General features: G+C 40.2%; 1 protein-coding gene and 1 long non-coding RNA gene across 7 annotated transcripts in view; one reads left to right on the forward strand and one right to left on the reverse strand.

Moving 5' to 3' along the window:
- Positions 1 to 27,737, forward strand: part of LOC140739938 (uncharacterized) — a 369,849-nt gene that overhangs the window by 167,432 nt on the left and 174,680 nt on the right. The gene's annotated exons all lie outside the window — the stretch shown is intronic.
- LOC140739931 (CDC42 small effector protein 2-like) lies at positions 3,187 to 21,031 on the reverse strand. 6 transcript variants are annotated; one of them, XM_073068617.1, is made up of 5 exons: positions 21,011 to 21,031; positions 17,241 to 17,505; positions 16,709 to 16,813; positions 9,512 to 9,655; positions 3,187 to 3,719 (listed from the first exon to the last, which is right to left on the reverse strand). In XM_073068617.1, exons 2-4 carry the CDS (start codon positions 17,292 to 17,294, stop codon positions 9,554 to 9,556), a joined length of 261 nt encoding a protein of 86 aa, XP_072924718.1. In that variant the 5' UTR covers positions 17,295 to 17,505; positions 21,011 to 21,031; the 3' UTR covers positions 3,187 to 3,719; positions 9,512 to 9,553. The 6 variants fall into 6 exon arrangements, with proteins under 6 accessions (XP_072924718.1, XP_072924713.1, XP_072924716.1 ...); XM_073068612.1 differs by lacking the exon at positions 21,011 to 21,031 and adding an exon at positions 20,610 to 20,945; XM_073068615.1 differs by lacking the exon at positions 21,011 to 21,031 and adding an exon at positions 20,158 to 20,580.

A 27,737-nucleotide genomic window follows, 5' to 3' on the forward strand; every position in this document is an offset into this window, starting at 1 on the left:
CTCTCTCAACTCAAGACACAGACCAGAGTGTGGCTTTCCCCTCCATAGTCATTGATATCTTGCTTTGCATTGGAACTCCAAGGTAAAGTGGAGCAATGCACGAATTCAAAGTCCAGAATTCTTGATGCAGTGTCCCAGTTACTTTGCAGATTCACACATTATATGGTGACTACAGTTACACCTGTGACACTGTTGTTACACCAAGCAAATTAACTCACTGATTCTTTAAGAATAACAAACATCAATTTCCAGACAATGGTTGTATATGGAATGTGATCCTCTTTGGATAATAAACACCTTGACTAGTACTGGTAGAAGTACAGCTCTTCACAAAACAAAACCTGATCCAAATACTAGCGGGATACTTTGGTTGTACACACACGTATACATATTTTTTTAAATCAATATTTTGAGAACACAGTTGAACAAAACTATAAGCTAGTAGTTAAACTTGGCTTAACCACATTTAAAGTAGTACAAAATAGAACAATTGCACAAACACAATCTAATCATTTATTAGGGTTTATATTGGTTTAAGTCCATCAACAAAACAGAACTCAAATTGTGATGCCATTTTCAACCTAGCCCCTTTACTGTTCACCATACTCCTCTAATTCCCAGGTCTGTCCTTACCCCTCCACACTTCCTTCATCTCCTGTCATATGTCTACATTTACAATCCCAATCACATTTTAGTGGTCTTGCTAAATTATGGGAATCCAATCACTACTGTGATTAGTATCACCTAATGCACAATTTTATTCCAAGTCTAAAGTTGTGCTAAACAACTCACCAAAAGTGGAATGCACTAAATTTTAATTTTAAAAAATCAAGGTATAAACTGAACAGTAATTCTAATAAGTCAACCTGAGAACTCTTCATTCTGCAAGTTGGTTGGGGACAACCATGGATGTTGCATCCTAGCTGTCCACTTGATATGCAAGCCAGGGTACTGTATTACGACATGGAGAGCAAGCCGATGCCTATGCAGCAGGCTCCCCCTCTCCACACAGCTGATGAATCTAAAGGAACAGCAGGGACCAATATAGTTTGGCATCAGCAACATCACAAGAGTTACCAGTCAGCTTTGAACTCAATGCAGTACTGCTTTAGCGACCCCAGCTCCAGATTTTTCCTTGGGATTTATTCTCGAAGCTTTCCCCATGAGGGGGTACAGCCACAAGGCAACAGAGGTTTGAGATCAGAGTTTTTCTTCTCCAAATGGCTAATAAGCCCCATCTGCCCAAAGCGACTGGTTTTAAGGCACCAGTAACCACCTTTGTCCTTCTCCTATCAGTAGAAATGGTTCCACCAGAGCGTTTAATGTCTTTGGGCCTGTACTCGCTGGAGTTTATAAGGATAAGGCAGGGATCTCATTGAAACCTTTCGAATATTGAAAGGCCTAGCTAGAGTGCATGTTTCCTATAGTGGGGCAATCTAGGACTGAGGTCACACCATAGAGGAATGTCCATTTAGACGGAGAGAGGAGGAATTTCTTTTGTCAGAGGTGGTGAGTCTGTGAAATTTGTCGCCAATGGTAGTTGAGGAGGCCAGGTCATTGGGTGTATTTAGGCAGAGTTTGATAGGTTGTTAATTAGTCAGGGAGTGAAAGATGAGATTGGGGTTGAGAGTGAAAATGGATCATCCAACATGAAATGGACGACCAGATTCGATGGGCTAAATAGCCTAGCTCTGCTATAGTTTTGTATCAAAAACTCCATTCCTGCCACACTGGGCACCTACCAATATACTTATCAATGACAGATGCTGTAGCACTTGTCACAGACACACCTAGAAAACAAAGACATTATGTCACAATGCTGTTTCTGGAATTCAACACTACTGTCCCACAGACCTTGGTGCACAAACTCCTACTCCTTGGTCTAAATACACAACTGTGCAACTGGGTGTTGGACTTCCTAACGAACAGACCTCAGGATGCACAATCGCTCCTCCCTCTCCATCCTCAACATGGGTGCTCCTCAGGGCTGTGTGCTGAGCTCATTGTTTTACACTCTGCTCACACATGACTGGCACGGCCAAACACCTAGCAATCACAACATCAAGTTTGCCAATGACATAACAATGGTGGGAGTCATCACCAGCAACAATGAGATGGTCTACAGAGGTGATAGAAGAGCTCGAGGGTTGATGCCAGGAAAATAACCTCTTCCTTAATGTCAATAAGACTAAGGAGGTAGATGGTGGACTTCAGGAAAATCACACCACCGTACCCCCTTTCACATAAGTGGCACAGCAGTGAAAACTACAAGCAATATTAAGCTCCTAGAAAAACTAACTGAAATCAATATCTAGTGTGACCACCCTTTGCCTTTAAAACTGCATCAATTCTTTTAGGTACACTGCTGTGTAGTTTTAGAAGAAATTGGCTGGTAGGTTGTTCCAAACATTTTGTTGAATTTGCCACAGTTCTTCTGCAGACTTTGGCTGTCTTGCTTGCTTCTGTCTCTCCAAGTAATCCCAGTCACCCTGTGATGGAGATCATACCATTTGTTGTAGAACTTCTTGTTCTTTTTTGCTGAAGATAGTTCTTTGTGACCTTGGCCACACGTTTGGTGTCATTGTCTTGCTGCAGAATGAAGTTGAGACCCATCAGACATCTCCTTAATGGTATTGCATGATGGATGAGAATCTGCTTGTACTTCTCAGCATTGAGGATTCCTTTAATTCTGACCAGATCACTGACTCCATCTGCAGAAATGAAGCCCCAAACCTGCAGGGAATCTCCACCATACTTCACTGTAGCACCCTCCAGCTCTTTTACAGAAAAAAAACTGCCTATTTGAGTCAAAATTTTCAAATTTCAACTCGTGCTTCCAGAGCACTTGCTGCCATTGTTCAGCACCCCAATCCTTGTATTTCGGTGCATAGTCTCTTGGCTTTATTTCCAGTTCAGAGATACACCAATGATTTGATTTAGTCTTTTACTGTTTTATGCTCTATAGTAATTTTTTGAGATTTAGAAACTTCATTATTTTGAAAGCATCTTTACAATTTTTTTGCACGTGCCTGACTTCTGCACAGAACTGTATGCATATAAGCTAACTTATGTATTAATATTGTGGGTTTTTTTTAAAATCTTTGTTTTTTGCATTTCACTGGATCCAGACTAACAATTATTTCATTCTCTTTTACACTTGTCTACAGGAAAATACATTAAACAATCTTGAATTTATTACTTTATTAAAAACAATATTTGCAAAAACATGTATCAATTTAAGCAACTAGTTCTCATTATCAAGTCATTGGACATCCTATATTTCACTTAAGTTGCAATTCAATGTGGAAAAACTATGCTGTCAAAGATCTGAACATAGAACCCATAAATAAAACACACAAAACTTAAATATCACTCCATATAGTTATAGTCATTTGAGGTCTGATGAAGTTTTATTTCTCAACTATGTATTGGCAATTATGACTCCAAAAATTGTTGCTAGTCAAAACAATGTAAATAGTCATGAATAAAAAACAAGTCCACTTTGAGTGACCTAACCAATATGGAGATTGTATCATCCACTTCTGAAGCGCAGTTCATCGATGTGCTTTCAATTTGTACTAGGAGCAACAAGTTCCACTGGAAGGAGTGCAGGACCTTTTAACAATGTTTTTTTCCTTCAATAACTGTATCAAAACATTTTGGTAGAGTAGATTTGAAGAATCAAGGATTTACAGAAGAACACCAAGGAAACCAGGAATCTGAAAAAGAGACGATGTACTTTAAGATACATGTCCACTACAAGTGGCTGAGAGACCAATAAGCACACAAGTTTATCATGAACTATCTGCATAACTGTATTGCATCAATTTTTCATTATCTGTAATCCAAAGTCTATGCAAAATGTAGGGGTTACCACCTTTTATGCCATGGACCCTTACCATTAACTGAGGGGTCCGTGAATCCCAGGTTGGGAACCCCCAAACTAAACATTCTCTACTCACCAAACTGTTCAAGACCTAAACTGCCAAAGAACATCTTTCAATCACAGTTGTTTGTGGTCTCACTGCTGCCAGCCCTTCCTTAGACCCCAGTTCTTTACACAAATTTATGTCAATGGCAGGGGCGAGGCAAGAATCAAATGAATCTATTGTTGACATTTAGTTGCCTTCTGTTGGTTTTTAAAAAAAATTCCCAATCCTCATACTTTCTACATATCATTGCTATATTATATGCATTCTCTTTTGCTTTAATGTTGGCTTTGAGTTCTCTTGTTAGCCATGGTTGCATCATTCTCCTTTAGAATACTTCATTATCTTTGGGATATGCATATCCAGCACCTTCCAAATTACTCCCAAAAACTCCAGCCATTGTTAATCTGCCATTGCTCCTGCTAGTGACCTCCTCCAATCACCTTTGGCCAGCTCCTTTCTCATTCTCTGCCCAACATCCTGAAATTCCCGTCACTGAAATAATTCTTCCCCAATCATCCTTACAATGCCATCTAAAATCATTCATCACTCTCCCACCAAATTTCCTTGGTAGAACTGCAAGTCAAACCATCTTCCCCATGGGCAATAAATGCTGGCTTAGTTGGTGACGCCCACATCCCATAAATGAATTAAAAATGGTCTAATATTTGCCCCCCACCATCAATCTGATTAATTTAACATGCCTCCACACCCAATACTGCTTTCTTTAAAAATTGCATTACTTCTCCAGCAAATCCTCCAAAGAATTCATGCTCTGTTTCCAAGAAGTGCATTTCATAATTTGGGGATGTATGCATTTGGGATTAGAACGGTCACCTCCCGATCAAATTAAGAAATAGTTTGTAAGTTTAGCTTCAGATAGTGGCCATGGATGGAGAGAGATTTGATGAAAACAATTTGTAACATATTTCAAAAGCAATGTCTTCAGCACTCCACATACTTGACTGAAAGATTTCTGATCATCCAGGACTGAATGTTGGACACAGGGCCAGTTAAGGCATTGAGTGAGTTACAAACAATCACCTTCAATGCAAGAATAGATCTATACAATGTTTTTTAATTAAAATAGTGGCAGCAATGATAAGGCCCAAGGATACATAAAAAAGGGTAGGGAAGAGTCTCTGAACAGTGGAGCCATGTGACTGCAATCCCAAGCGGCAAGTCAACAGATATACCTGAGGGGAGAATCATACAGCCACACATATTAAAAGCTGCTGCTAAGTGCAATGTGAACATAGTTATGAAAGATCACATTCCATCATTGCTGCTGACCAGGACAAAAAATTCTGGTTGATTATATCCTCTTCCATCTTAGATAAGATGAAACTAATTATAAATGGCCCACAGTGATTGGTCATTTTAGTAGACCATGAATTGAATCCAAGAACCAAATCTTTCTGATCAGTCTGGCTCAGTAACTCTATGAATAAACTAAATGAATCATCGGAGAATACAATTATTGCTTTTTACTTGTTGAATGAGTAATAAAAGGAATACATTCCTGCTTATATGTCAACTTATCAAGTATTCTGCAGGAAAATAATAACAGATTGAAAGAGGAAAAAGCATAAAATGGATTATGAACCTGTCAGGCTATGACAAGGTCAAGTCAAGTCACTTATTGTCATTTCGACCATAACTGCTGGTACAGTACATAGTAAAAATGAGATGTTTTTCAGGGCCATGGTGTTACATGACACAGTACAAAAACTAGACTGAACTACGTAAAAAAACAGAGAAAGCTATACCAGACTACAGACCTACACAGGACTGCATAAAGTGCACAAAAACAGTGCAGGCATTACAATAAATAATAAACAGGACAGTAGGGCAAGGTGTCAGTCCAGGCTTCGGTTATTGAGGAGTCTGATAGCTTAGGGGAAGAAACTGTTACATAGTCTGGACGTGAAAGCCTGAATGCTTCGGAGCCTTTTCCCAGACGGCAGGAGGGAGAAGAGTTTGTATGAGGGGTGCATGGGTCCTTCATAATGTTGTTTCCTTTGCGGATGCAGCGTGTAGTGTAAATGTCCGTGATGGCGGGAAGAGATGCCCCGATGATCTTCTCAGCTGACCTCACTATCCGCTGCAGGGTCTTGCGATCCAAGATGGTGCAATTTCCGAACCAGGCAGTGATGCAGCTGCTCAGGATGCTCTCAGTACAACCCCTGTAGAATGTGATGAGGATGGGGGGGGGGGGGGGGGGGGGTGTGTAGGAAATGGACTTTCCTCAGCCTTCACAGAAAGTAGAGACGCTGCTGGGCTTTCTTTGCTATGGAGCTGGTGTTGAGGGACCAGGTGAGATTCTCCATCAGGTGAACACCAAGAAACTTGGTGCTCTTTACGATCTCTACTGAGGAGAGATCACTATCACCCTGGGCCAAGCAAGCTAATAAAAACATAATCAAACAGAAGTTTTTTTGGGAAAAAAAAAAACACAGCTAGAACAACAATTTTTTAACATAGTGAAAAATTCCATCATGCTTCACAGGAGCATTAATGAACAAATTTTGACACTGAGCCACATAGGGAGACGACCAAAAACTTGGTAAAAGAGATGGGTTTAGGCAGATCCTTGAAAGAGGTAAAAGGGTTTATGGAAGGAATTTCCATAGTATAGGTCTTAAGCAAATGAAATCAGATGCAATGATAGAGTGAGAGATGCCACAAAACAACCTGTCTCTCAATGTCAGCAAGATCAAAGAGCTGATTATTGACATCAAGAGGGAGAAACTGGAGGCCCATGAGTCTCATCAGGGGATTAGAGGTGGAGAGGGTCAGCAACTTTAAATTCCTTCGTGTTATCATTTCAGAGGATCTGTCCTGGGCCCAGCACACAAGCACAACTATGAAGAATGCTCGGCAATGCCTCCACTTCCTTGGAAGTTTGTGAAGATTCAGCATGACATCTAAAACTTTGATAAACTTCTCTATGTGTGGTGGAGAGTATATTGACTGGTTGTATCACAGCCTGGAATGAAAGCACCAAAGCGCTTGAATGGGAAAAAAATCATAAAAAGTAGCGATATGGCTCAGTCTGTCACAAGTCCTCTCCGCCACTGAGCACATCAGCATCCATCAGAGAACACCCACCACCAGGCCATGCTCTCTTCTCACTGCTGCCATCAGTTAGCAGCGGACAAATCAATTCAAAGAGAGAGAGCTTCATACACATCGGAGAGAAGCTTAAAAAGGAGCATTTTGCGGGGACTAGCGGCAGACCAATTGATTCACGATTCGTTAGCAGGAACAAGTAAAAACAAGGTCAAAGCAGAGCGGCCACTGTATCAGTGGACAATGTTAAACCTTTAAAATAAAGGCAATTAAATAAATGGAAAGGAATACTACTACAATGCAGCATTCCATTCAATATATAAATAAATGAAATAGATAGCATTAACAATGATAACAAGTTATACTCGAGTAAACTACTTGTGCCATTGCTTATGATCAGCAAATGAAAATGCCATTTTAATTTACCCTTGGTGGCAAATGGTGTTCAATGTATTTGGAAAGCTGACATGGTAAATCTGAGAGTGATAGTTAACACAGCAATTTAGAAAGGCAATACTGAAATCAAAGAATGACCAAATAAAATGGAAAGAGGGGAAAAAAATTGTGAGCAGCAGAATGGTGCTCGAAGATTACCTTTAAAAAATTGCTAAAGCAAGGGTGGGGGAAAATGGTTCCATGAAGCAACTTAACTGATGTTTTTAAGGTACAAAACAAAAATTATAACCCAAAATAAAAATTAATGTTTGCACGTACATGGGTCCATAGCTCAGAAGATTTTTTGTTCCTGCCAGGGAAATACTCTCAATGCAAAAAAAGTTTCAAAATTAATACAACCAAGGCAATTCAGAAAATTGGCTAAATCTCTAGTTAATCTGGCTAAGACAAATTACATGTAGTGATGCCAAGGCCAGAAACAAATATATTTTGCAGATAAATGACCCTTTGGAATGGGTGCTAAAGTGAGTGTCCAACATGATGAATTGAACATTAGCCAGTGTCTGAATGTTTAGGTTCAAAGCAGGATGTACACATGCAATTTACACAAAGTATCACAGCTGACTAGATCACACTGTTTGTTCCAGATTGTTATTAGGCAATCTGCTATTAGGTTCATAGCCCTGAGAACTTGGGTATAGCCGAATGCAATTTAAGAGCTACATGCATCAGTGCCAACAGCCTTTTGCAGTAAAAGAATTCTCTGAAAGCTAGTGAGGCCTTATTAACTCACAATTGGTCTTGAAAGAGGTAGCAAGCCCTTTGGTGAGCCACTGCACCAAATATCTGAAGGTACTCCTGTTTACTGTTAAATTGTGAGCTTCTGGATTTAGACTCAGCAATGATGAAGGATTGTCAATTTACTTAAAATTCAACTGCAAGAATTGAATAGACTGCATTTTTCATTGGAGCAGAGAAGCCCAAGAGGGATCCTGAGTGGGTTATACATAATTGTGAGGGACATAGAGTGATTGTAGAAACATTTTAACTAAGTAAAAGGTGCCAATAACCAGTAGGAACAGGTTTAAGAGGTGGGAGATTTAAAAGAATGTTCATTCAACAGGATGCTTGAAATCTGGAAAGAATTGCCTGAAGGAGACAGATACAGTACTCTCACTACATTTTAGTATCTAGATAGACAGCTGGTGGGGGAATCAGATGACCAGCATGGATATGTTGGGCAGAAGGGTGTTTCACCGCGATAGAATTCCATGACTCCCAAGTCATGGCGTGACGTGCAACTTGGACCAGGTGGTGCAAAGAAAATCAAAATACTGAAGAAACTCAGGGTTCAAGCAGCATCTGCAGGAAATGGTGTTCCACATGCACAGTGCCTTGTCCTTGGTGTTAGAGATCATGAGTTTGGGAAACACTGTTGAAGTAGTCAAAAATATCTGTAGAGCTTCTTGGAGATGGCAAAACTACAGCCACACAGCTCCTAGGTCTTATGGTCTAAATGTAGAGTAATCCACCATATTCCTAATGTGTACCTTGCAGATAGATGAAAGCTTTTAAGGTATCTGGAAGTGAATCATTGTTCGATGCTACTCACCCTCATGTTTTCTTGAGAACAGAGGATCCATATGGCTAGCCCATTTGAGTTTCTGTTCAATAGTTCCACACCCCCCCAAGCCTTCACCTTCCCAGAATGTCATAGGCAGAGTAACAGCAATAGAGCAGGGTGGATAACTAGATTTTCTCTTGTTGGAGATGCTATTTTCTGTCTGTTATTTTCCAAATTATGTTTTCTACATTTTACTGTGGTCAGGCAAGAATTTACCATGACATAAGCACAGATGGCAGGCATCACAGCGTGAAAACTGGGATCCAAAGGGCCAATAGCAGGTCTAAAGTGCCACCATCAAGACCTCTCTAGGGATTACCTGGTAAAGTCCACGTACAAGTGTGGTGATGGACAGAAGAGCTGCCCCATCATGATCGCAAAATTTATTCCTGGGATTGTCTAAATTCTGTAATATAGGATCATGAAAGCAATGCTACTGGATAAAACCTTTATTTGATTCAATCAAAATCACAGTAACAGCAATACTTACTAATGGATTAACTGGATCTGTGGAACTCCGTTGCTGATGATCCTATGCTGCTTTTGTATCGATGAGATGCAGAGTCTGAATACTAATTGGCATAGTATCACCGTAGCCACCCTTAGATTTCATTAAGCCATATACATCATTTAACTGTCACAAAACAAAAATGGTTTATTAATTAGATAAATCTACTGTTTAAATGTTGCATTGTCAAAACATTCTTATGACTGATTTCCTTTCTGATTATTCTCGGGAGTATTTCTTACTTTCAGTTTAGCTTGTTCAACATCCAGGTATGTTATCAAAATATCGCGGCTCTACCACCAACTCCTTCAGAAGAAAGATCCAAGAATTGCCACTTCTGCAGTATTTGAGCCTAGAGCTAATCTGTCATTGTACAACAGTGATGGAAGCTGTCACTTTGCATTTAAGGAGGTACCAGATTAAACCCACATCCTTTAAGTTAATTTAGGTACTAGGAGCAATTCTAGCTCAGCATGAAAAGATTTAGCTCTTCAAGGTCGTTATGCAGAAGCTATTGCCAAAATATGCACATGCTAGGTTAAGGTGGCACCTCCTCCTTACTTAATAATCAACATGTATTGTCCATTTATGAATATGACTGTATCCAACAGAATTCAGGAAAGGGAGATAAAAGCAACAAAACTACTTTTTGACAAGATGTAATTCTACACCTGCTGGTCTGCATTTTCACAGCTAGGTGGTGCCAGAATACAATCTTAACAAATTCATAAAGAAAGAATAGGTTCCAGTTTCTTAAAAATTCTCCTTTTCCTGTGCCCCAGGTCTTTAAATGGGAGGAGCGGTATCCCTGAGTCACAGAAACTATTAATAGGATGGTAGACATGACCATAAAGTCCAAAAGGAAATACAGATTTCTTCCCACATACACACAAGATACTGGAAATCCAGTGCAACGAACACAATTGGAGGAACTCAGCAGGTCAGGCAGCATCTATGGAAAATGAGATGAACAGTCAACATTTCAGGCCGAGACCCTTCCTCAGGACTGGAAAGGAAGGGGGAAGATGCCAGAATAATAAGGTGGAGGGAGGTGAAGGAGTACAAGCAAGATGTTGATAGGTGAAACCAGGTGGGTAGGGGAGAGGGGATGAAGAAAGAAGCTGGGAGATGGAAAAGACAAAGGGCTGGGAAAGAAAGGAATCTGATAGGAGGGGAGAGGACCATAGGAGAAAAGGAACACCAAGGGGAAAGTGTTAGGCAGGTGAAGAGCCAAGAGACCACAGTGGAGAACTGAAGAAGAGGGAAGGGGAAGGGTAAAAAAAAATTACAACAAGTTGGAGAAATCAATGTTCATGCCAACAGGTTGGAGGTTACCTAGATGGAATATGAGGTGTTGGTCCTCCAACCTGAGAGGGGCCTCATTATGGCAAAAGAGGAGGCCATGGACCAACATGTCAGAACGAGAAATGTAAAGGAATTAAAATGGTTGGCTACCAGGAAACGCTGCTTTTTGCAGATGAAGCCGAGGTGCTCAACAAAGTGGTCCTCCAATCTACGTTGGATCTTACTGATACAAAGGAGGCTACATCAGGTGTACCGGCTACAGTATACAACCCCAAAAGATTCGCAGATGAAGTGTTGTCTCTGCTGGAAGGACTGTTTGGGGCTTTGAAAAGAGGTGAGGGAGGAGGTGAATGGGCAAGTGCTGCTTGCAGGCATATGTGCCGGGGGGGGGGGGGGGGGGGGTAGAGAGGGACAAATAGTCAAGAGAATCACTGAGAAAGTGGAGAGTTGGGGTTGGGTGGGGAGAGGCAAAGATGTATTTGGTGGTAGATCCCATTGAAGATGGTGGAAGTTGCAGAGAATGGTGTGTTGGATGATGGAGGCTCATGGGGTGGTAGGTGAGGACAAGAGGAACTCTCCCTGTTAAGGTAGCAGGAAGATTGGGTGAGCAAAGATGTCCAGGAAATGGAGAGATGCAGGTGAGGGCAGCATAAATGCTGGAAGAAGGGAAACCCCATTCTTTAAAGGAGGGCGACATGTTCTGGAAAGGAAATCTCATCCTAGGAAACAGATGGGGCGGAGAAGGAACTGAAAATAAAGAATGGCATTTTTGCAGGAGATGGGGTGGGAAGAGGTATAGTCAAGATAGCCCTGTGAATCAGTAGGTTTATAAAAGATATTGGTAGACAATTTGTCTCAAAAATGGAGACAGGGAATATCAGAGAGGGAGATGTCAGAAATGAACCAAGTGAATTTAAAGGCAGGGTAGAAGTTGGAGGCAAAATTGATGAAATTGACGTGAAGCAGCACAAATGCAGTCAATATAATGCAAAAAGAGCTGGGGAATATGGACTGTTCCATGTGGGTGCCCATGGCTACACTGAGTTTGGAGAAAGTGAGAGGAGCCAAAAGAAAAATTGTTGAGGGCAAGGACTAGTTCCACCACACTGAGGAGGGTGGTGGACAGCAACTGGTTGGGCCTGTTGTTAAGAAGCAGAGAGCTTTAAGGCCTTCTTGGTGGCAGATACAAGTGCATAGGAACTCATCATCCATGGTGAAAATATGGCGATCAGGACAAGGGAATTGAAAGCTGCTGACGATATAAAGAGCACGTGAAGTGTTGCAGATGTAGGTGGGAAGGAACTGAACCAAGGGGAGTAAAATGGAGTCGAGGTATGCAGACACTAGTTCATTGAGGTAGCAGCAGGCAGAAACAATGTGCTGATCTTGAGTAGGAGGTAGAAACAAGCAGTGTGGGGTAAGGGAACTTTGAGGTTGGTGGCAGCTGTTGGGAGATCTCCAGAGTTGGTGAGGTTTGTGATGGTGCAGGAGACAACTGCCTGATGGTCCCAAGTGAGGTCCTTTTCAAGGGGTAAGAAAGAGGTGGTGTCTGGGAGTTATCTTCTGGCCTCAGCAAGGTAGAGGTCAGTCCCCCACACTACAACTCATACATATTCCCACATTGGCACAACATTGTGGGCCGAACTGTGCTGTACTGTTCTATGTTCTATACCTATTTAGAAGTTCAGTTAAATTCCTATTAATCTCTGGTCCTTCGTATCCTGGTTGAAACTCACCCAGGATTACTTGTGCCGTGGCGTGTAGTAGCTACCACTGCCATCTCAGGTGCTCTCTGTTGTAGAGCATGTTCTCCCTGTGGTTTCTGTTGGGCACTTTGGCTTTGTCCTACATCCAAAGTCTGGGTTGTAGGGGTTGAGGTAGAAGGAAGATTGGATAGGTTGCATCTGTTTTCTTTGGAGTATATACAACCATAAGATATAGGAGCAGAATTAGGCCCATCGAGCCTACTCCACCATTTTATCATGGTTGACTTACTTTCCTCTTCAACCTTATTCTCCTGCTTTCTCCCCCAGATCCACCACTCTCTGACTAAAGGAATTTCTCCTCAACTGTTCTAAAGGGATGTCCTTCCGGTCTGTAGATTTCAATGAGATCCTCACCTCATTCTTCTAAACTCCAGTAAGTACAAGCCCAGAGCCACCAAATGCTTCTCATATGTTAACCATTTCATTCTTGGGTTCATTCTTTTAATCCTCCTCTGGACCCTCTCCAATGCCAGTACATTCTTCCTGCCCAAAACTGCTTATAATACTCCAAATGTAATCTGAGCAATGTCTTATATAGCTTCAGTATTACGTCCTTGCTTTTATATTCTAGGCCTCTCAAAGCAAATGCTAACAGCACATTTGCCTTCTGTACTACCGACTCAACCTCTGAGTTAGCCTTTAGGGAAGCCTGCACTGGGACAAGTCTCCTTACACCTCATTTAGAAAATAGTCTATGCATTTATTCCTTCTACTAAGTGCACGGCCATACACTTCCCAATATGCCTGTAGCCGAGATGTGATATGATCACCTGCAAAATGGGGTCTCATATGCCAAACTGCTGTTTATAGACTTCAGTTTGGCATTCAACACCATCATACTGCAGAAACTGTCTTCACTAGGTCTCAGTACCTCCCTCTGCAGTTGAATACTGGACTTCTTAACAGTAAGAAAACAGTCAGTCCGTGTGTGCAGCAACATCTCTAGTCCCATTGCACTGAGCACTGGCACTCCCAAGGCACTGTATTCAGCCCACTGCTGATGTATGACTGTACCAAAGGATCCAGCTCAAACCGTGTCATCAAGTTTGAAGATGACACAAGAGTGGTTGGCCTCATCAAGAATAATGATGAGATGGAGTAGAAAGGAAGTGAAGCTGCTGGTGGATTGGTGTGAGAAGAACAACTTAAGCCTGAAAGTGGAGAAGTCAAAAGGAAATCATTGTGGACCTCAGGAAAGTGCAGACGAACCGTTTGCCCCTGTTAATACATGGCTCCTCCATAGAGAGCACTAAGTGCACCAGGATCCTGAGAGTTCACATCACGGATTACCTCACCCGTTTCCTTAATATCACCTCCCTTTCTTTTTCCAATATTTTTATTGAATTTCATATACACAAATAGAGTTCATAAGGATACTTATTATAAATCAAAATAAGATAGCACAAAATGCACTATATATAAATCATAGTGATACAATCACAGTATCCTATTGATGATCTATCAAATAAAATAAATTTAATGATGAAATACATTAGTATGATTGATCATATTATTAAAAAAATCTAAACGCCCTACCAAGACAAAACTGGTTGGAGAAAGAAAAACAAGAAAAAAGAGTACTTTACCATATACTATTTTATAATAATAGCCCAGATCTATACTATAATAACAATTCAAAGATTTTTAAAATAGTTCAGAAAGGGTCCCCATAACATTTGAAAATCTTGGTTAGAATCGGAAATCGAACAACGTATCTTCTCTAGATTTAAACATGACATAACATCACATAACCATTGAGCATGTGTGGGGGAGGGCAATCTCCGTCCATTTAAGGAAGATCGCCCTCCTAGCCATAAGAGAAATAAAAGCCAGTACCCGCAATCGAGAAGGCTCCAAAATTATAGTTCTTCCCTAAACAATACAAAATAAGGCAGTTAAAGGATTGGGCTTAAAACTAACCTTAAAAAGTACAGAATAAGTTTGGAATACATTTATCCAATATTTTTCAAGGCTCAAACATGACCAAAACATATGAATTAATGAAGCCTCACCATTATTGCATCTGTCACAGTAAGGAGATATATCTGCAATATAGCAAGAGAGCTTGTCTTTAGACATATGAGCTCTATGTACTACTTTAAATTGTAGGAGGGAATAATGAGTACATAATGATGAAGAATTAACCATTTTGAAAATAACCCTCTGGGTCTCATCAGATAATGAAGTCTGTAAGTTCTTTTCCCAATCTTTTTAAATTTTATCTAAAGGAGCCATTCTCAATCCTGATAACAGACCATAAGTATAAGAAATTGAGCCATTTTCAAAAGGTTTCAAATTAAAAATTACATCTATTATGTTCTTATCCGGGCTAGTAGGAAATATATGTAATTTAGATCTTAAAAATCTCTAATCTGTAGATATCGAAAAAAGTGGGTATTAGATAGATTATATTTCACTGACAGCTGCTCAAAAGAAGAGAGATTCCCTCCAACAAACAGATCCTGAAATCATATAATGCCTAATATATCAGATTCTCTAAAAAACAGATCGGTCATAGATGGTTTAAAAGAAAATAGGACTGGAAAGAGAAAATCTCAATAAACTGAAATGTTTTCTAAACTGTAGCCAGATCCTCGAAGTGTGTTTAACCACCAAATTGTCAGTTAATTTATTTACAGATAAAGGAAGAAAGGATCCAAGAAGAGAAATATTAGAGAATTAGCTTCCAAAAAGACCCATATCGGACAATCGTCATGATTAATATAACCAAAACATAAGATTTTGTATGTTAATTGCCCAATAATATAACCTAAAGTTATCACCTCCTTAAACAAGATGGCACAGCAGCACTTCGACTTCCTAGAAAGATTGAAACAAACAAGGCTCCATCCCCCCCCACCCCCCCATTCTTAACTGCATTTTACAGAAGCACCACTGTCAGTGTCCTGACAAGTTGGATCTCCAACTGGTATGGAAGCAGTCAAGCTTCAGACCAGAAGTCCCTATAAAGGATCTCGCTACCATCCATCGGGGACATTTATCAGGAGTGCTGTATATGCAAGGCCCTTCATATTATTAAGGATCCTATTCATCCATTCAGCATCATCTGACTTTCTACCATCAGGTAAGAAACGATAATACAGGAAAACAGGAACGGTCAGGATGAGAAACAGTTTCTTCCCCAGGCCATTAGGCTTCTGAACTCCCTGCTGCATTGTATTCGAAGTGGCACTGGTTAAACTATTCTGTAGCTTAGAATATTTAATAATTAATGCATTTTGTTATTTATGTGTGATTTATTTGTAGACTGTATCCTACCTTCATAAGTTAGTGTGTTACGCGTACTATCGTGCTTTACACCGATATGGAGAAAAATTGTCTCCTTTCTATATACATTATATAGTTATTTACATCTATGCATGTATATAGTTAAATGACAATAAACTTGATTAGACTTGCTATGATAGAAGTTTATAAAATTATGAGAGGCATAGATATAGTAGGTAGCCAAGTCTGATCCCTATGATAGGAGTGTCCAAAACTAGAGTACATTGATTTTACGTGAGAGCTGCCAGTGGATGACAGAACACTCATCTGGATGGGTTTCTGACTGGCATAGGAGGATATGGAATTAATGCCAGAAAATGGGATTATTATAGAGAGGCACAATATTTGACACAGTGATTTGAAGGGCCTATTTCTAAGCGGTACAAATCCATGACATGCTAGTAAATTACACCAGTTAACCTCAAAGGCAAGTCAACCAAAGGTAAAGTTGATGGGCATTTCTACCCATCTTACACAACAAGTGAAATTCTTGGATTCTGTGCGCCAAAGGGACTGTTTCTTTGCTATGGTAATATTCTACTAAGTAGAATTGTAAATCAATTAAGTGATCCTCTTGTAATCAGCAATAACAAATACTTAAAAACAGAACAAAAATTACTTCAGCTGTTGCTGCCTTCCTTTACAAGAAATTTCCAATCTTTGATAACAGAAGACTGGCACACATGTTAAAAAGATCACTATGACTGATCTCTTAAGGCCTGTGAGATGTTGGCTTGCTCATTCTCACACCATTGCAAAGCAGACAAAAATACAGTTGAAAAAATCTAGTAACCTTTCAAAATAGCTGAGAGAAACTTACAGAGTTAATTTGATTCCCTAACGTATCTCCAGTCCCCATGTGTGATGTATGAACAAAATTTGTTGGCTCTCCAATCATGCTTCTATCTATTCGCCGCCGCCTTTTCTGTAAAAAGAATAAGGTACAAATATTAGGGATGTGGTCCTACACTTTAATACACAGGCATGTCAGCAGTAAAGTGACATAATAGAAATAATGAATAATGTCTACTGCTAGGTTCTTTAGAAATGCCTTGCCCCATAAAATTACAATTATCAACCAGTTTAGTCTGAGAAGAAAGAAAATGGAAGACAATAAATAAGCATCAGAACCATCATATGTTCCATATGGTTTCCCTCAACCTGGGCAATATAAATGCACTCTTAAGTACATCCTTGAATACAAAAGGTGGATGAGCTCCCTGTTCTAATCTCCTGTGGCTTTTCTATAGAAGGCATATAAAAATAAACCGAACAATCCAGTACTATACTTCTGAACATTATAAAATCAATAAACTAAACTCTGGGATTAATTCATTTAAAAGCATACTTACCGGCCTTGGTTGTTCTGCAATGCAGCAGTTGAAACATAACCAGAACTCACTCATCCTTACACGATAACTTGCAATATTTGGCAAATTCAGAATCACTTGGCTATAACTGCAGCCGCTAAAGAAACCAAGTGATGTGAATGTTACACGACACTCAGATTGTGCACATGCAGCCAGAATCCAACGTCACAGGTAAACTTGTTATTGGTCTTTCATCTGAAGGTTTCTCCTTCCAATCATGGAGAAAGTTTGTGTTTCACCAGTCTTACTGTAACCAAATTGTAGAAACAATATAATTATTTGCATTAGTGAAACATGACGCTTAATTTCTACGATTACATATTTTGGCCCTGCATGATTAGACATCAATAGAATTCCAAATTTATGAGATGACCAACACTGCATTGTTTAAATAGAAAATACAGTTTCCAGTTATAGGAACTCACCTGGCCAGGATTCACTGCAGGTAACATCACATCTACAGCTACAATTCCAAGCTTCAAGAGCCACACTAGAATTACAAATAGCAAGTCCACTTGTGAAAAGTGGCTCGCAATCTTAATCTAAATGACTAACCTATGATAATGGCTGGTTCTAAAGAACACCAGCACAATCCAATCCCCAAAGTCTGTATCAAGAATCCTATTTTTGAAAGTGTCAGCATCTACAGGAAACCAAATGCCCTCAAGAGACAGGCTGGAAGCAAACAATGGACCCAGCAATGAAATGCCATGCATAATGAACCCATATCCCAGAAGCAACGACCACGTCCTGGTCAGTAAATAGAAAAATCAGCAAAAAGGAATACAGAAAGCTTTGGAAATCCAAAACTTAGGTCAGGAAGATAAAATATTGATCAGAGAAGTTTCAAACAATTCAAAAGAGTAAATAAAGTATTATTTTTAAATTCCTTCAAACCTCTCTGATGGACATAACTGCAGGAAAATTAGATGATTTGTAAGCACTATAATATGTTGCTCTCAGTCACTTAACAAACATAAAGCAAAAACCCACCTGACATACTGCAGAGCCAACTCTTTCAAATGGTGTATCTTCTGAACAAGACACAAAGTACTGCTAGGCACTGAGATTTATCTCTGCCTGCAGTGGTCATGGGAAACTGGATTTTCCATTGCCCAGTATTTTGGTAGCTTGCCCTATGACTCAGATGTCTGCAGCATTTTTTTAAATGGCTTTACACTGTAGTCACTACCCAGTTAGTCAGACATTGCAGAACACTAAAGTAAGTATCTTCCAGAAAATTCTGTTTGTTGGACCAAATATTATAGAAAAGTATCAACCCAGTACACAAGAGTGGAATGTTCACAATCCTTTCATAACTATTTGGTGACTACACAGAAAAGTCCCAAGTCCAGCTAATTCAGTAGTTGAATCAGATCAGTTGCTTTGTGAAATTAGAGCAAGTTTCCCCTCCCCATAATTTGAGAAGCCACTGTTCTGAGCCATTTTAAATCAGATGAATTCTATGTACAGCAATATCAGCTGAATTCACAAGTACAAACGTTTGTAGGAATTTTTAGTTTTCAAAAGTTGTGCGAGTTTCATCTTAAAATTTTATCAAATCAAACACATTTGTGAGGATACCGCCTCAAATTTCTTAACTCAGATTTCCAGGGAACAAACTTCTTTAAAACAATATCCTACAGTAGCATCACCCACCTTTACTAAAATAATGCTGTAGATTCCAAATCAACCCATTTTATTGGGATAAAACCTCATTCGGTTAGTTATATTTCATTATTTGGACATTGCCTCATAAACACAGAAATCCATTACAATAGGGACCCTACTACAGGCTCGATTAGCCCTCCCTCCTTAATGCAGCAGAATCACTAGTTAGTAATGGGTCATTTGAACCACAACACATCCACCTTCCCTGATGAACACTAAATCCATTCATGTTGCAACCAAACTAAGGGTTAGCTAATCCAGTTGACATAGTTCTGCTATGCGATTGATAAACCCACTGAGTCATAGTGCTAGCTTTGGTAAATTTATGGAGTTGAGTAAATTGGGGAAGTCTGGTACATTAAAAAGGATTAAAAGGCATTGGATGTCTAAGCCAAGCAGACATTTGAACGTCTGTATCTTATGACATCTACCACATCAACATGTTTTATTCCATATTTGGATCCTAACTTCAGTTCAACAGGATTTCCACTTGTGCTGTACTTTACTACTGTGAAAATAGAGAATGTGCACTAAAGGAGATTTAATGCTTAGATTAAGGTAACAAATTGCAGGAAATCTAAGTATTTTTTTCAAATACAAGGTAGCTTTATCAGTTTCTGAAAGTAATGACAAACTAACATCTACGTAGTTCCTAATCACAATACCAAAACCTCTAAAGGCTCCGTAACTTTCCATCTCTGCCTACATTCATCAAAAACTATTTGCACTTGTATAGCACTTTGAAAATAGCAAAATACATTAAGACAAGAATGGTTTGTAATTAATGAACCAACTTATTTTTAAGTTACACGTGCATCAAGCTGCTTCAGTTATTTATTTGGCTGAGTAACTGAACTACAAAAGCAGGAGAACGGTGAATTGTGCACCTCAATGAACACGTGGAAGCAGTAAAACTTATCTTTAAGTAGCAACGGGAAATTTAAAATTAGTATTATATCAGGGCAAGAAACTTTAGGCAAAGTTCAGCTATAATTAAACTTAGTTGTCTCTTACCTTCTCAAAAGTTTTCAACTAAATTCACAAATATGGAAACAATTATCACAATAATAATTATCCGTGAATCGTATTATATACATCCTGTATGGACATCGTCGTTTATGTGTATTGGGTGTCCAGGGAGGAGTAGCACTTCTGGTGAGAGGGCTTATCGTGTCCATTTTGGAGCAGCTCACTCACCTTTCATCCCCACCGGACACTCATCTCTCACCTGTTGCTTCAAGTAGTTGTTTGCATGCCACACCCCGGCATACCGCTTCAACAGGCGGGCTAAACCAGATGAACTAGGGACATGTCTATCCTAGCATATGAAAGTCAGCTTCCGGGGACTAGGCAGATAGTATTGAGATCCAACGGCCAAAAAGGCGATTCTGCAACATTCGTGAAGAGCGAAGTGGCAAGGCACACAATTCGTGGTCATCTGCCGCAACCACGGAAGACCCTAGTTTGTAACGACTATCCATACCACTGCACCCGGTCTTCCGAGGTGGAGCGTGGGGTTTCCACAGTGCAACGGCTTTTCTACTTTAAAAAAAACTCCCCACTCAGGTTACCTGTCATCGTTGGAATCGAAGGGCAACCAAGCCATTGGAACAGTGTTTTACGGAAAGGATTACACTGAATTCTTGCCAATTATCTATTGTATCATTTCTGAATACATACCTAAAAGACTGAAACGAATACAAGTTTGTCACAGTGCAAACATCAATTTTCAACCGGCCGCAGCTAGTTTATATCAAGGACTTATTTAAACAATGGACTCTGCTCTATTTTCTAAGAACTCCAGTCAATCTACAGCAATTCAAACCACTGCGGAGAACGGAACGCACAGCAGCCTGCCGCGCACTCTGAGCCTGTTGGATAATGGATGGCCGCTACACTTGCATTGACGTCAGCAAATGACTGACTGCTGTGGAAGGAGTGGGTGGAACTCCAATCCATCGGACTTATTAACTTTAAACCGCAGCAAAAAAACACAATAGCAGACGATTGTCGTTTCTTTCAAGGATAACAAACACAAATTAGCACCTTCGCCAGCCCCAATCATTGGCCGCTCGACTTACCCTATTGCCCCTAGCACCCGCCTAGCTATGAACATTGACCAATTGTGACGCAACTATCGCCGTTTCCTTTGTTCTGAATGGTCCATTCCTTGTCAATCAACATCAACGGTTTTCCAGCCGGTCATCGCAGTATGCCGAACCAGCTGGATTTCAGGGAGCCTCATGAACGGATCCTCACACTATCTGAAACTCTCCATCGGCGTCTCATTAGGGTCCTAATGCCGTCTTCCCCTGAAGCATCCGATTCTCAGTGAACCCTCAGATCAACAAACCAATACAGAAACACTGCAGAAATGTACTATGCTGAAATCATCCAGAAAGCCCTCCACTCAAAATGCTAAGCACCTTGCATTTTTACCAATGAAATAAAATTAACTTACTTTACATACCCTTTAAAATAAAGCACTGTAAGGTGACCAAGCCTTGACATATAAGAAATAAAGCAGTAACAGGCCATTACGTAGTGTACTAATTTGATTCCAACATTCATCTACCTCATCTTCCCTCTCATTCAGATGCAGGGTCTCAACCTGAATATGGACACACACCTTTGCCTTCACAAATTCTGCTTGACCCACTGAGTTCTTCCAACATTCTATTCTTGTTTAAAATTTCAGCATCTACAGTTCCTTTATTCATTGTCCCCTTTATCACCATAAACAACGAGTCTTCTTCTTCTTCTGTTGTTTTATGGTGGTTGGCAAACCAGCTTTAAGGTGCATTACCGCCACCTATTAGACTGGAGTGTGGATCATTTGATAAACAGGAGGAATGAAAAGTATTGCATTCCCTAAATTCTATATAATAAACCAGTCTTTCAGATACTTCATGATATAGGTCCATATTTCTCTTGAACTCCCACATAAAATGTCTTCTATATCCACAGCAGTATTTTTGTTTATCTGAAGCGATCCTATCATCTTCACTCTTTCATACTTCTTACATTTTATCAATATATGTTCAACTGTTTCTGGTTGATTACAGTATTCACTCAACCCAGTTGGATGTTTCCCTATTTTGTATAATGTGTAATTAAGACTTATATGACCAATTCTTAAATGACTGATGATCACTTCTGTCTATGCCCACCTGATATTCTTTGGTATCTGACTTGCCTTTGTATTTTGTACAGTTGTCTCCCTGTTTCACTCTCATCCCAATGCTTCTGCCATGTCTCAATACATGTTTTTATAATGCTTTTCACTACCGCTGTGCTTAGAGGGATCTGGACCTCTATTATGGATGATTTGTGTGATTGTTTAGCTATAATGTCCACTTTTTCATTACCCTCCACACCACAATGAGCAGGAACCCAAACAATGAGTCACAAGAATTCAAGAAGTGCAAAAGTAGGCCACCATTCAACATGACCATAGGTGATCTATTTTGGCCTTAATCTCTCCTCTGGGTCAGATCCCTATATCCTTCAATTCTCTCATCTTTCAGAAATATATCTTGAATCCTTTAATATCCATAAAATCTATTAATCTGAGCCTTGAATATTCTGTGGTAAATTACAGGAACCATTGCACACTGCTTAAAATGTGAAGTTGTTTATTTAAGTGCAAAAATATAAAAGAATATTATGTAGTACAGCACAGAAAAAGGTCTTTTGGCCCACAGTATTGTGTTAAAATAATTTAACTAGTAATTAAATGCCTAACTAAACTAATCTCTTTAAAAGCCTTTTAAATGCCTTTATTGTATTTACCTTCACCACCACCCTTGGCCACAACTTTCTATGTTTAAAAAAAACTTGCCCCACACATCCCATTTGAACTCCCCCCTCTCTCCCCCCCCCCCCCCCCCCACACACACACACACATATTAAATGCATGCTCTCAAGCATTGGACATTTCAATCCTGGGAAAAATACATTCACTATCCACTCAGATTTCTATCATGTCTCCCTTCTGTTCTGGCGCTCCAGAGAAAATAACCCAAGTTTGTAAAAACTTTCCTTTTCGCACCTGTCTTCTAATCCAGGCAGCATCGTGATAAAGCTCTTCTGCACTCTCTTCAATGCCTCCTTATCCCACTTCTAATGGCATAACCAGAGCAGAATGTGCTTCAGATTTGGCCTAACTAGAGCTTTATAACTTCCCATCTTTGATAAATGATACCCCATGCTATATGCCTTCTTTATCACCCCATCAAACTGTACAGCCATTTTCAGGGAGCTATGGACTTGGACTCCATGATCCTTCTGTACATCAACACTATTAAAGCTCTTGTCATTAACAGTGTACTGTCCCTTTACATCTGATCTCTGAAAGTGTAACACCTCAGGTTTGGCCAGATTAAACTCCATCTACCATTTCTTTGCCTATATGTGTAACAGATCTATGTCCTGTCGAATCTGTTAACAATCTTCTACACAATTCAGAACATCAACAATCTTTGTATCATTTGCAAATTTACTATCCCACACATCTACATTTTCATTCAGGCTATATATGTTTCATCACAAACAGCAGAGGTCAACATTTACTACTTGAATAAGAGCTCTGAAGCAAAGAGACCCGAGTATCCTAATGGATGATCTATAAAAGGCTAACATGTAGATACAGCAAGTAATTAGGAAAATTAACAGAAATGTTAAATGTATTGCTGGGAAATTGAATACAAAGGCTGGGAGGTTGTGCTTTCGTCACACGGGGCATTTGCAAGACCATAAGACACAAGAGCAGCATGAGGCCATTTGGCCCATCAAGACTGCTCAGAATTCAATCATGGCTGAATTATTTTCCTCAACACCCATTCTCTTGCCTTTTCCCCATAACCTTTGACACTCTTACTAATCAGCCGCCCTCTGGCTAAAGAAATTACCCCTCATCTCTATTCTACAGAGATGTTCTCCTCTTCTGAGACTCTGCCCCCTGATCTTAGATTCTCCCGCCATAAGAAACATCCTCTCCATGTCCACTTTACCCAGGCCTTTCAGTATTTAGTAGGTTTCAATAAGATACCCCATCATTCTTCAGAGAGTACTCTCTCCACAGAGTACACTCTCCGGAGAGTACAGGCCCAGAACAATCAAACACTCCTCATACATTAACCCTCCTGATTCCTGGGATCATTCTCATAAACCTCCTCTGGACCCTCTCCATTGCCAACACATCCTTTCTTAGATACAAGACCCAAAACTGTTCACAACACTCCAAATGTGTTCTGAACAATGCCTTATAATTCTTCAGCATGAAATACCTGCTTTTACAGTATATTCTATTCCTCTTGAAATCAATTCTAACATTGCATTTGAATTCCTTACTATCACTCAACCTGCAAGTTAACCTTTAGGGAATCTTACACCTGGACTTCCAAGTCCCTTTGGACCTTTGATTTCTTAATTTCCTCCCCATTTAGAAAATAGTCTACGTATTTATTCCTTCTACCAAAGTGCGTGACCATACACAGTATTTCATCTGTCACTTCTTTGCCCATTGTCCTAATCTGTCCACAGACTCCCTGCTTCCTCAACATTACCTGACCCACCACCTATCTTTGTATCGTCCGCAAACTTGGCCACAAAGCCACAGATTCTGTCATCCAGATCATTAAAATAGAACGTGAATAGTAGTAGACCCATCACTAACCCTTTTGGAACACCACTAGTGAAAGGCAGCCAATCAGAAAAGGCCCCATTTATTCCCACTCTTCTGCCAGTCAGCCAATCTTTGTCCATGCTAGTATCCTTCCTGTAATGCCATGGGCTCTTATTTTGTTTAGCAACGTCATGTGTGGCACCTTGTCAAAGGCCTTCTGAAAAACCAAACAAACTCTCCTTTGTCTATTCTGCCTGTTATTTCCACAAAGAATTTCAACAGATTCAAGACCACACCAAGGATACAATGTACAATTTCAGTGTCTTTATGTAAGAATTTTTTAATGTGTTGGGAGCAGTTCAGAGGATTTTTAAACTAAAATGCAATCTGTGGGTTGTCTAATGAGGAAATGTTAGGTGTAAGGCTGTCTTTGCATGAGATTAAGAAGTGACTTAATTGCAGCATGTAAGATCCTGGCAAAGTAGAGAGAATTATTTCTCTTGTGTGGCAATCTAGAGCTGGGGATTACTATTTTTTTAAGAAAAGGTATGGTGCATTTAAGACAGAAATTCGACAGTTTTCTTTCTAGGAGTCATGAATTTGGAACACTATTCCACAAAGGAAGTGGAAACAGAATCTTTGAATATTTCTAAGGCAGGGTGTATTAATATTTATTTAGCAAAGGGGTGTGAACGGTTATAACAGATAGATGGAAATGCAGAGTTGAGGTTAGTCTTACTCAATGGCTGAGTAGACTTGAGGCTCCAATGCCTCCTCCTGTTCCTATTTTGATTGTTGTAATGTACTGTATTGCAACAGCTGACAGCATGACTCGGCAGGTGATCTATGTTTTACCACCCAGCTGCATATTGACTGAAAAAATCTAATATTTTAAGGATACAGCTACTACATTGTCAGCCAAAAATACAGTTCACAATTTGAATGATGAGGCTAGAATATGTGTAGAGATTGTCCCTTGCCCAAATGTAGGGACAAAGGCTTTACATTCAGTGGGTGGGTCCATCCAAATGGAGATGTGAGAAGATGTCAAAAAGCTAGTGTAGCACCCTGAGAAAGGTTTCACTGCGAATATAATGGTCTTTCTGTAGAAGCACTGCTAATGGAATGGTTTCTCTGTAGCAGCAGTGTTTGGGTTATGACTAGAGATAACGGCGGCTTTGGAATGTGCGCCGTCCAATGAAGGGAGTGATTTTCTTGTTGTGTGCTTGAGACCAAGGTGATCTGGGTCTGTTGTTCGGTGTGAGATGGAGAGAGAAGACGCCGGAAGAGAGAGGTCGTAGACACCAGAAAGGAGTGGACTTGGAGTGGGGCTGGGAGTCAACGAAGCCTGCGAAATCAATGGTGGACCAGTGGAAGGGAAACTGTGAGCTCCAACTTGTGCACATTAGACTGCTTCATTAAAATGGGCTCTTTTCTTTTTGTTTTACTTTACTAACCCTTTAGTCAAATTAAGAATTATAAAGCTAAACCATTTAATTGCCTACGGTGTACTGTCTGTTTTTTCGTGGTACTGCTTTGTAACAGGGGAACAAATCACCCAGCTTTCACACGAACATGGAGGTTTTGCACCTCAAATGTCACACATTTGTCTTCCCTAGACTTACACTGGTATTCAGCTTCTGTGGGATAGAAGTGAGTCTGCAAAACAGGACCAGTGTTGATAATGTCAGCACATTTGTTGTTAATAACCGAGTTCGTCTTAGTGGGTGAAAAGCTACATGTTCAGAGGGGGAAAAGTTAGGATGAATTATTTCAAGGAACAACATCTTTTTCTGTCAGGCCATATGACCACCCTCAGAACTTAACATTGAATTCATTTCAGATATCTAGCCTTTCCAGTTAATACCTGACCACTCAGTGGGTCAGGTAACCTCCATGGGATGGGTATTAAGAGTTGGTATTTCAGATCACTGACCTTTCACAATGGGGCATATTGACATGAGATATTTACAGGTGCTCTTCTTCTGCCACTCTGCCTCAGTGCCATTTTCTATGGCCAGGAGGCTCTATCCAATACTACCGTGGACATTTTCTGATCCTTTCCCTCTAGCCTCTTTTCCACCTTGGATCTACTCATCACTGTCATAGAAACATAGAAAACCTGCAGCACAATACAGGCCCTTTAGCCCATAATGCTGTGCCGAACATGTACTTACTTTAGAAGTTACCTAGGGTTACCCAAAGCCCTCTATTTTTCTAAGCTCCATATACCTATCCAAGAGACTCTTAAAAGACCCTATTGAATTTGCCTCCACCACCACTGCCGGCAGCCTATTCCACACACTCAACACTCTCTGCATAAAAATCTTACCCGACATCTCCTCTGTACCTACTCCCCAGCACCTTAAAACTGTGCCCTCTCGTGTTAGCCATTTCAGCCCTGGGAAAAAGCCTCTGATTATCCACATGATCAATTCCTCTCATCATCTTATCCACCTCTATCAGGTCACCTCTCGTCCTCCGTCGCTCCAAGGAGAGAAGGCCAAGTTCACTCAACCTATTCTCATAAGGCATGCTCTCCAATTCAGGCAACATCCTTATAAATCCCCTCTGCACCCTTTTTATAGTTTTCACATTCTTCCTGTAGTGAGGTGACCAGAACTGAACACAGTACTTCAAGTAGGATCTGATCAAGGTCCTATATAGCCGTAACATTACCTCTCAGCTCTTAAACTCAATCCCACAGTTGATGAAGGCCAATACACCATATGCCTTCTTAACCACAGAGTCAACCTGCACAGCAGCTTGGAGTGTCCTATGGACCCCAAGATCCTTCTGATCCTTCGCACTGACTCTTACCATTAATACTATATTCTGCCATTGCATTTGACCTACCAAAATGAACCACATCACACTTATCTGGGTTGAACTCCATCTGCCACTTGTCAGCCCAGTTTTGCATCCTATCAATGCCCTGCTGTAACCTCTGACAGCCCTCCACACTATCCACAACACACCCAATCTTTGTGTCATCAGCAAATTTACTAACCCATCCCTCCACTTCCTCATCCAGGTTATTTATAAAAATCACAAAAAGGGGTCTCAGAACAGATCTCTGAAGCACACCACTGGTCACCAACCTCCATGTTGAATATGACCTGTCTACAACCACTCTTTACCTTTTGTGGGCAAGCCAATTCTGAATCAACAAGGCAAGGTCT

The sequence above is a fragment of the Hemitrygon akajei genome, chromosome 16 (assembly GCF_048418815.1).
Source record: "Hemitrygon akajei chromosome 16, sHemAka1.3, whole genome shotgun sequence".
Lineage (NCBI taxonomy): Eukaryota > Metazoa > Chordata > Chondrichthyes > Myliobatiformes > Dasyatidae > Hemitrygon > Hemitrygon akajei.

What these genes read in the sequence shown, in the direction of transcription:
- LOC140739931 (XM_073068617.1), bottom strand. Translation starts at nt 17,294, where the DNA reads ATGAGTGAGTTCTGGTTATGTTTCAACTGCTGCATTGCAGAACAACCA. An exon ending in TTGCAGAACAACCAAGGCCG is followed by an intron (nt 16,814 to 17,240) that starts GTAAGTATGCTT and finishes TTCTTTTTACAG; the next exon opens with AAAAGGCGGCGGCGAATAGA. An exon ending in TAGGGAATCAAATTAACTCT is followed by an intron (nt 9,656 to 16,708) that starts GTAAGTTTCTCT and finishes GTTTTGTGACAG; the next exon opens with TTAAATGATGTATATGGCTT.